Below are 10,870 nucleotides of genomic sequence, written 5' to 3' on the forward strand. Positions count from 1 at the left end.
AAAAAAAACCAAAACAAAACCCAATACAAAACCCTGTTTTCTGCAGACTGGTCTTGGGTTCTTATATCTGTGAATATTGGTTCATCTTACCATTTTGAGCCACAGGATATATTTATGTTGAACAGAATGAAAATAGGAAGAAAAATGGTCCAGGTCAATCATTTCACGTTTCCAGATTTCATCTTCCTTATCCATAAAATGCGGGGAATGTCTCCTCGGCAGGTCTGAGTCCCTTCTCTCCTGACCTGCTCCTCTTCCACTGTCCCCTCCCTCAGTGAATGGTGGTATCACCATCTGCCCCACTGTTCCAGCCAGAAACCTAAGAATCATCTTCAACTTCTCATTCTCCCTTACCTCTCACCTGCAGTGATTGCGAGGTCCTATGGATAAGTGGTCCTCAGACTTAAATTTACATCAAGATCACTTGGAGGACTTGTTAAAACACGGATTATTGGGCTCCACTCAATCCTGAGATGAGGATTCAGGAGATTTGGGCTGTGGCTCAGGAGTTTACATTTTAGCACGCTCCCCGATGTTGCTGACGCTGCTCCTGGGGCCCCGCGTTGAGTAGCGGGGCTGTGGACGACCCCTGAACTGTCTCTGTTGGCCCCTCTGTGCCACGGCCTGCGCAGGCCCTTTGCTCTTCTCGCTGGCTTCCTACCACAGCCATCCAGCTGCCTCTGTGCCTCTAAGTCGGTACGCTTCATTCTGCCCGTGAGACCTAAAATACCCTGTGTTCTCTCTGTGGTAAGGTCCTTCAGGGACTCACCAGCATCCAAGGCTCTTCCAGCCATGGCCCCAGCCTACCTGCTGGCTCCTGGACTGTCCTTCCTCCCCTCCCCGCCCTGCCTTGTTGCAGCCTGGCTGAACTACTCACATTTGCTTCAAAGTCATGCTGCCTTGTACCTGCTGTTGCTTCCGCCTGAGTTGCCTTTTCCCCTTTCTTCGGACGGGAGTTGTCATTCCTTCCTTCCCAGCTCTGCTCAGAAGCCCCTGGCTGCTCCCCTTGCTCCCGCAGCAGTGGGCGCTTACCACCCGACATGCTTCCTAGAGCAGATGTTCATTATACATCACGCCCCGCACGGTGCCTGGGGGGACCCATGGTGGACACTCAGTAGGCGTATGAGGGATTGAATATGTCAGTCAGTGTTCACTGGATCTGAATACACTCCCTGGTGGATTCTAGCTGTTAGTGACACGGCTTACGTGGCTTTACGAACCTGTGAATGGATGATGACTGCCACATACAAATCTTTTTTAATCCTTTATCTCTTAGTGCCTTAAAAATCTTTTTTTAGGAAATAGCTTTTTCTAGCATTATAAAATCAGAAAAGGAAGAATCATTTTCTCTATTGATAATCTGCATTTCATCCTAACCCCATGAGAAGTCATTTGCAGCGTGCTAATGAGCCCATTGCATTTTCTCATGGAGGACTATAAATAATTTGGCTGTCTTTCTTTGGAGGAGTGAACTTTATTAACTATTACTTATTAATAACTATTATTAATGTATGCACATCTTAAGTGTACAGCTTGATGAATTTTTACAACTAATTACCCCTGGGGTTAGGGTTACTTTGGTGGCCCCGGTGAATCACGCCCCTCCAGTATTCACACTCCTGAGGCCCACGTTGATTCTGGGTTTGGCCATGTGATGTGAGAAGAAGTTTGGTAAGCGTTTGCACAGTGGGGCTTGTCCTTTCCAAACACTCACTTTTAGGATGCTTCTTCTTGGACCCAGCCCCTCTGCTGTGAGAAGCCCACCCCGGGCATGGAGAGAGGACAGCTGGAGGAGAACGGAGGTCCAACCCTCCCTCCAGCCAAGCTTCCAGTCAACAGCCAGTGCCAGCTTGCCACCATGTGAGTGAGCCTTCCTCACAGTGGATCCTCCAGACCCAATTAAGCTGTCTATTCTGAGCCCTGCCCAGATCTAGAATCATGACCAAATAAGGGATTGTGCTATTTCATGAGAATGTAGCAGTAGATAACCAAAACAAATTGAACAGAAAGTTTCTGTTTAGTTTTTAATTGCCATGTAATAAATCACCCAGAAATTTAGGAGCTTAAGCCACAGCCATTTCATTTGCTTATGATTCTTCAGTCTGGGCTGGCCTGAGGCTGCTGGTGGTTATTTATGTGGCACGTAGCCATCTGGCAGGGCGGCTGGAGGTGATGTTCCACTGAGGTGTCTGGACTTCTCTGTCTTTCCATGCAGTCTGGGAGCCTGTTCTTCTCCATGTGGTCTTTCCAGCAGGATAGCTGGGATTTTGTATATGGAGGCTCAGGGCCCCTGTGCCAGTTATCAGTTTACTGCCTCAGCTCCAAATTCATCCTTTTTGCCTGCTCTGTGAAAACTGAGTTGGGCCCTTTAAATATTTTTCCTTTGCCGGCTCTCCTGATGTTAAGTTTTATCAGTAGAGGGCACTGGAGAGACATTGCAGGAAGAAGGGGTTTTGCCTCTTGGTTGCAGGCCTTCCCCGGTGCCTGGTCCTACAGTGTACCCTGGCCAGCAGCTCATTGCTCTGACTCAGTTAGCCACAGCCATGCCCTCTCCACGCAGGTGTCTGGATCTGTCTGGGGAGAGGGCTCTTCCTGGGGTGCTGCATCTCAACCGTGAGTAGCAGCTCTTCCTTATTTCTACTCTTTCTATAATACATTCTTCAGGATTCTCTTTCCTTCTTACTAGCCAACCCCTCGTTACTCCAGTCCTCTGTTACAGTTAGTAATTCTTTATACTAAACTTTTCTGTTCAAGTTATCATGGTCCTGACTGGACCCAGACTGATACAGCTCCCAAGAGGTGCAAATACAAAAATTTCTTAGCCTTCTTAAGACTTAGTCCTGAAACTTGTGCTGTATCACTTCGGCCACATCCTGTTGGTTAAAGTAAGTCACAGGGCCAGCCCCAGACGCTAGGGAAGGGGATTGCACAGAGGCAGGAGGTGTGGATCATGGCGGGCCACCAAGGTCACCACCCAGATGTGGACGTGGAACATTCCTGGCATTCTAAGAGCCTTCTCATGCCTCCTCCCAGAGGTAAGCACAGTTCTGACTTCCATCACCATGGGTTAATTTTGCCTGGTTTTAAATTTCATATAAATGGAATCGTATAGTGTGCACTCTTGGAGACAACATTACATGTTTGAGATTTTTCCATGGTTGCAAATAACGGTAGTTTGTTATTTTTCACTGCTTTATCTAGAGCAGTGGTTTTCAAAGTGTGGTTTCCTGACCAGCAGCGTTTGTATCACCTGGGAATATATTAGAAAGGGAAATTCTTGAGCCCCACACCAGACCTTCTGAATGAGAAACTCTGGGGATGGGGCCCATCAACCTGTGTTTTAAGAAGTCCTCAGGTGATCCTGCTGCAGGCCAAAGTTTGAGAACCTCTGCTCTGTAATATTCCACTGTATGAATAAGTCACCATTTATTTACCCATACTACTTTTGCTAGATATATCTTTTCGAGTTTTTGGCTGTCATGAATAAGGTTGTCAGGAACATAACTGTTAAATGTCCTTTGGTGCATGTGCTTTTGTTTCTTTTGAGTGTATACTGAGGAGTGGTATAGCTGGGTGTTAGGATGTGCATGTATCCAGTAGCTTCTCCCAAACATTTTTCCAAAGTGCTCACGCCGATTTAAACTCCCATCAACAGTGGGCGGTCCAGAAGTTCCATGTCCTCATCAATGCTTGGCATTCTTAGTTTTTTCATTTTAGTCATTCTCCTCCATAGGGTCTAGTGGCGTCTCATTGTGATTTAAATTTGCATTCCTCTGATAAGTATGTTATTAAAAATAGTATTCTTTTGTTGTTTGTTTACTATTTTCTAATTGCTTGTTGCTAATATATGAAGCAAATTAAATTTTTACATTAACCCTGTATTCACGAATTTTGATAAGTTTACTTAATAATTCTAATACCCTATAGGGTTGTGTTTTTTTTCAACATCTATAACCATGTCATCTCAATATAATACCTTTTCTAAAGTCTTTGTTAATGCTTAACTGAACAGATTAGGACTGCTACTTAGACGTTAATTAGAAGTGGTAATAAGGGTATCCTTTTCTTATTCCCAATCTTAGTGGGAAAGCAGTCAATATTTTTACCTTATATTCCTAGTTTTTAATATAAATGGATGTTGAATATTTTCAAGTGTTTTTTATGTTTTCTATTGAATATATTGAGATGAATATGTGATTTTTCTCCTTTATTTTGTTAATGTGGTGAATTACATTGATTTTTCGCATGTTAAATCAAGATTGCATTCTTGAAATAAACCTAATTTGTTGATGGTGTATTAACTCTTTTATATGTTGCTAGACTTGGTTTCTTAATATTTTGTTTAAGATGTTTTGTTGTTATGTTGAGAAACTGGCCTGTAACTTTCCTTCCATGTAATACTTGTCCGTTTTTGGTCCCTCTTCAAGCTTATGCACTAGTATTCTGGACAGGCCCTTTGCCCCATACAGTGCTTAAAAAATTGAAAGTACTCACAGCAGGGAAACAACCAATCTTGTGTTTCCAAAAAAGAAAAAAGAAAAAAGAATAATCAGAAACCTCTTCCCTGTTTAAATGGCCCATATTCTGCCCAGGTAAATCATCCTGGTAATAGTGTATACTGGAAGCAGGCTGGTAATAGATGGCCACATCTCCCAGGTATGGCTTCTGTATTCAGTAGATTCAGGGCTTCCTGATGCCTCTCACCATGGTCCTCCACAGGAGTATCCCCAGTTGGCTGACAGCATGCAGTTGGCAAAGTTTGCTCAAAAATCCATTGATTATACCTTCCAGAGGATAAGAATTTAAAAGCCTGTTGTGTTTGGGCCATGTTATTAAGTGTCATCATTCTAGTAAATAAGTGTGTTACATGCTTGGGAAAAAAAATCTTGAGGTGGTTTATCCTATTAGGATTCCTGCATCTTTGAGGATGAGGTATTTTAGAGAATTACTCTGGGAGAACCTTGAGATCCTTGCTTGCTAGAGACTCTGCTTCAAGCCCATGCTTATGGTAGAGGCTGCTTCTGCCACTAACACTATAGCCATGTTTGTTGCCAGCTATTGTGAAGGCAAATCAAAGAGGGGAAATATGGGAGAAACACATTACTTAAAATTTTAGAAGGAAATTAAAAACAAGGTAAGAGAGCAAAGTAACAGTAATTTTATAGAAGTTAAATATAAGAGGGAACATCCCATTAAAAACAAAACAAAACAAAACCCAGAAGCCAAATAAATAAATGTCAATAAAATATTAAGATGAGAAATTTGGGACTTCCCTGGTGGCGCAGTGGTTAAGAATCCGCTTGCCAATGCAGGAGACACGGGTTCAAGCCCTGGTCCGGGAAGATCCCACATTCCACGGAGCAACTAAGCCCGTGCGCCACAACTACTGAGCCTGTGCTCTAGAGCCCGCGAGCCACAACTACTGAGCCCACATGCCACAACTACTGAAGCCCACACGCCTAGAGCCCGTGCTCCGCAACAAAGAGGAGCCACCGCAATGAGAAGCCCGCACACCGCAACAAAGAGTAGCCCCTGCTCGCTGCAACTAGAGAAAGCCCGCGTGCAGCAACGAAGACCCAACACAGCCAAAAATAAATAAATAAATAAGTAAATAAATTTATTTAGGGAAAAAAAAGATGAGAAATTTGACTTGTGAAAGTTTACAGGTATTAAGACCATGAGTTAAAAGCTGGGGGGAAAAGAAAAGATAAAGGAGAAAACATTCAGGAGACGTTGTGAAATAAGGACGTCTGGAAATTCTCTCCATAAAAGCAATGAAAAAATGGGCAAAACTTGTCAGAATCAACTTTTTCAAAACTGAAAATTAACCAAAGACAGCAGCAATCCAAGGAGCATTTCTTCAGGAAAAATATCTGAATTTTAGTTAGAACAGTGAGCTTTGTGGTGATTTGACTTCCCCTGTTCCCATCCCCCTCTCTCTAGCCCGACAATGGCCTTGGGAGCCAGTAGTGTGCTGTCTTGATGAGGACCAGCAGCCTGGCAGCCGGCGGAAAAGGCAGAACGGAGTTGGAGCTCCTTCACAGCCTCATTCCCAGAGAATTCTTATTTGATCTGTCTGGTGGTTTCCTGGAGGACTCCCACTTACAAGACTGTGTTTACTTTACCTGACTTGGAGCTCACCCAGTGCGAAAGCCTCTTTTTCCCCTGAGGTGTTTGTTTAAAACAATTATTAGAGACAATTGATTAACTTCATAGCCATCTGAGGTAGATAACAGTTGGGGCAAACAATATGTTAAGCAAAAAGCTTAGAGGAAAAGCTGGAAAATAAGATTTCCATCGGGGCTTTGACCAGCTCTGATGTATTACTGTGGCTCTGGAAGGTCACATGCATGCTTAGGGCTCTGTGTGTGCTCAGGAGAGACCTGAGAGGGTCCTAATCTCTCACCTTGAGCTGACTATGAGGCTCCATGCAAGCTGAAAGGAGAGGCTAAGGCGGAGTTGTCCCCCAAGTGCTGAATGCATGCCCCAACACAGAGTCCCTTGGCAAAGACTGATTGTCACAAGGGCTTCTGTGTTATATTGGTTCCAGGTGATTAGGGAAAGTTCTATGTAATCATTAGCTGACCACTAAGCTCATGTAGCAGACACGTCAGTGGTCTCACACAACAAAGAATGTATATTTACAGGAGCTCAGAAAGTCACTTAACAAACAGCAGCAGACACCAACATGAACAGACGCTGAGGAAGGAGGAAAATCTAATTCCCATAGTTGCCACAGTATACTGGTAAAAATGTCCAGTTTTCAACAAAATATTAGACATAAAGAAACAAGAAACTGTGGCCTATATACACCGGTGCGGGGCAGAAGCAACCAATGAAATCAGCTGTTTTGACTCTGATCAAAGGACTAAAGGGATGTATGAGAACAGTGTCTCACCAAATAGAGAATACCAATAAAGAAATAGAAATTATTTTTTAAAAATAGACATTCTGGAGTTGAAAAACAAAATAGCTGAAATGAAAATTTCACTAAGAGGCTCAACAACAGATTTGAGCAGGTGTAAGAAAGACTCAATATTGAGATGACAGTTATCCCTCAGAATCCATGGGGGGTTGGTTCCAGGACCCTGCCCCCCACTGCTGCAGGTACCAAAATCCATAGATAGTCAAGTCCCGTATATAAAATGGTGTAATATTTGCATTTAACCTATGCACATCTTCCCATATACTTTATTTATTTTAATTTTAATTTTATTTATTTTTGGCTACATTGGGTCTTTGTTGCTGCGCGCAGGCTTTCTCTGGTTGTGGCGAGCGGGGGCTACTCTTCGTTGCGGTGCACGGGCTTCTCATTGCAGTGGCTTTTCTTCTTGCGGAGCACGGGCTCTAAGCTTGTGGGCTTCAGTAGTTGTGGCACGCAGGCTCAGTAGTTGTGGCACAGGGGCTTCGTTGCTCCACGGTATGTGGGATCTTCCCAGACCAGGGCTCGAACCTGTGTCCCCTGCATTGGCAGGCAGATTCTTAACCACTGTGCCACCAGGGAAGCCCCTCCCATATACTTTAAAACATCTCTTATTATTCTCTACATCATTTTCTAGTTTATAAGCGCCTTCCCATGCGTTTTCATTTAATCCTCCAAATAGCTTTCTACTCCACTGACAAACCTAGGAAATCAGGCAGGGCCTGACCCCTGCCGCTCCCCATCCCCTGCTTTACCCTTGTGCCCCACGTGCGCCCTCTTCAGTGTCCTGCCCTCTGTCAGTGTCTCAAGGAGCACTGCCGAGGCTCCGGTGTCGGGGGCCCGCAGCACCAGGCTGTGCTGCAGAATCCAGAAAACATCACCTTTCATCTTCCCACCTGCTTGTGCGGCAGCCACCCCTTTCTCCGATGCTCTGCCTGAAGTGAAAGGATGCGTGTGGCTCATCTCTCTTGGGAGGGGATTTTATTTTCTTGGTTCCCTCACAACCTCAACTGTCTGACAGGATCAAGATAAGTTATGATTTTGTTCGACTCTCTGGCTTCGTCTTGTCAGGATGGAAGCACATTTTCTTCAGCTTTCTGCCTCTGAAGCAGAAGCGTAAAGCTGCTCGATTCTGATTCAGAAGAAAGGAGTTCAGTTCCTAACTCTGTCACTTATGACCTGTGACCTTTGCTAAGTCAACTGTTTTCTCAGTTGTGCAGTGGAAATAATAATAAAAGTCATAATAATTATCATAGCAGACTTGTCAGTGGAGTAGAAGGCTATTTGGAGGATCACATGAAAACACACGGGAAGGGGCTTGTAAACTAGAAACTGCTGTGGAATAATAGTGAGCATCATTTTCTAAGCTGCCGTTTTGTTTTTTCCATTTTCAGATATGATCTTCAAGACACAGAAATAAGTCCCAGACAGAATCGTCGCACGAGGTCAGCTGAAAGTGCTGAGCTCGAGCCAAGAAATAAGCGGAACAGGAATTAGTGTGGGTTTGTTCACTTTCCCAGTGCAGTCATCAGAAGATGGTACTTTTGTTGCCATGGTGATTTCATATTCATAGATGCCGAAGTGAAGATGTTACATTCTAAATATTACGTTTAACTGATTTTTATTCTTTTCTGCCTTTCCAGGAAAAAAAAAAAAACTTACAAAGCATCCTCACTTGGTCAGTTACCTCCTGCCCCTAAAACATCTCTCTCTAAAAATACTGGCATCCACACGTTCACCAGCTTTGCAGAGGACAGAGACTTTTTGGCAGAAGGGTTTTGTGTGATTTTGTTTCTAAATTTCAGAATGTCCTTAAGCCATTCTCCTCTTCCGTGGAGAAGCCAACTTCAGAAAAGGATCCTTTAACCCCTCTACCACAAGGAGCAGTTGAGGCATTCAGAGCCCCTGTGTTCCTGGAAAGGCAAGATGTCCTAACTCAAGTCCTCCGTGAGTGTGAGCACGCGAGGCCTGGAGGCCGGTGTGCGTGTTACAGCTGTTTCAGGATGGTTGTTGCCCGAGTTTCGTGTGGTTGTTAGTTAGACCCGTGTCTTACACTTTACTTGGAGTAGGATGTTAGTACCGTAACCTAAAGGCACACAACAGTAACTTTGAAACATTAGGCATATTCTTCAGAAATGCCTCTTACAAATGATTCCTTCGTCTTTTTTTCACGTGGGTAAATCAAATCTTTAACACTTTGAATCCCAGCTATTAAATGGAAAGAATACAATAAATGAATTTTGTCACTGAATAGACTCTATATGAATTTAAAATAAAGTCCTTGAAACAGTCTCCTGTGAATGATTGAGTACAAGCTACAAATCATTGGAAAGGGTTGATCAGAAATTGTTCTCTCTGTGCAAAATGTCCCCCAGTTCCCAGTTCCTTCCAGAGTTCCTAATGCCTGTCTTTGGCATTTCAGAGCCAGTCCCCTGCCACCGGTGCCAGCAGCTCTGGGGCTGCCTGTGTCCTGGTGGCAGCAGAGCCACTTCACCAGAGTCCAGGAAGACCCTGCTGTTGGTTTGGGGGTGGAGGGCCTGATCCTGCCCTGGGCCAAGTGTCCCAGCACCTCAGGGTAGCCATCCTGGCTCCCGCTGAGCTCCTGGAAGGAGGAGGTGGCTGGAACCCTGCTGTTTAAAACAGCACCTAGAATTCGGAAGGAGTACCCGGGCAGGTGCTCTTCCATTGGCTCCCAGATGGCCGGGCATTTCTCGATTTCTTCTCTGCTTACCGAAGAGGCAAGGCTTTTGCCTGGAAAGGATTCTGGGCAGCCATGCAGGTAAGTGGGGCAGCCTGCTCCGGCTTCAAGAAGTTGTTAGAATGCCACACCTTCTCTCGTGTGCCACCTTTGCAACTCTTGCAGGCGCCATGGGCTCCCCTCTCTGGTCCCAGCATGTTGGAGGCAACACTCCACCCCCGCCTCCATCCCGTGATGCCCCACTCCCACCCTCTCCCAGGCAGCCATGGGTCAGGCTGGGGCAGACGTGCTCCACTGTATTCGGAGGGGTGGGAGCAGGCATCCTTCCCTGTAATCTTGGCTTGGCAGCCAGCACGGCTCACCCTCCAGACCACTGACCTGTGGGAAAGAAGAGGTGTGCAATTGCCTTGCCCAGCCTCTGAAAATCCTGCTTTGTGGCTGAACTGAAGTGGCTCCTGCTCTGTGAGGGCCTGCCAGCAAGTTCCTTGGAGGCACTGTGCTGAGGAGGATCTGAAGCTGCCACCTACCTTCCTGAGGGCTCAGGTGGTGAGTTACTAACTAATATCTAGGCTTCTGAGACTTGTAATTTAGGGAACAGGAGGGATGGAGAGGTTGAAAGGGGAGGAAACATCAACTGGGTCTCATCCATGGCTTCGTGTAGATTCATGTAGGACTCAGAACAAATTCCTGGGAATCCTACCGCTTGGAGACCACACCAACTTTGCTTGCTTGTTTCTTTAACAGCTTCATTGAGATACAGTTCACTCAACATACAATTCACCCATTTAAAACTTAAAATTATACTTAGAGACCATCACCATAATCAATTTTAGAACACTTTTGTTGCCTATGGTCCCCTTATTCGTCACCCCCCAACTCTCCCATCCTTCCCAGCCCTAGGCAACAACTAACCTACTTTCTGTTTCTATATTTCCTTATTCTGTATGTTTCCTATCAATGGAATCATACAATACATGGTCTTTGGGGTCTGACTTCTTTCACTCAGCCTAATGTATTCAAGGTCATACATGTTGTAGCATTTATCAGTCCTTCATTTCTTTTTATTGTGGAATAGTATTTCATTGTATGGGATATACCACATTTTGTTTATCCATTCATCAGCTGATGGATATTTGGGTTGTTTCAGTTTATTCTCACTATTGCTAATGGTGTGCCTGTAAGCATTTGTGTACAAGTTTTTGTGTGAACATGTTTTTATTTGTCTTGGGTGTATACCTACGAATGGCATT

The 10,870-nt window shown here is 44.7% G+C and overlaps 1 protein-coding gene across 5 annotated transcripts in view; it reads left to right on the plus strand.

Moving 5' to 3' along the window:
• The window catches only part of RAD18 (RAD18 E3 ubiquitin protein ligase), a 106,413-nt gene extending 97,952 nt beyond the window's left edge, over positions 1 to 8,461 (plus strand). For all 5 annotated transcript variants that reach the window (XM_082639789.1, XM_082639790.1, XM_082639791.1 and 2 more), the window contains one exon: positions 8,317 to 8,461. In XM_082639789.1, the coding sequence (XP_082495915.1) occupies positions 8,317 to 8,419 (103 nt within the window). In that variant the 3' untranslated portion in view covers positions 8,420 to 8,461. The remainder of the gene's footprint in view (positions 1 to 8,316) is intronic.
• The last annotated feature ends 2,409 nt before the right edge of the window (positions 8,462 to 10,870 follow it).

The sequence above is a fragment of the Mesoplodon mirus genome, assembly GCF_964341445.2.
Source record: "Mesoplodon mirus genome assembly, chromosome: 12".
Taxonomy (NCBI): Eukaryota; Metazoa; Chordata; class Mammalia; order Artiodactyla; family Ziphiidae; genus Mesoplodon; species Mesoplodon mirus.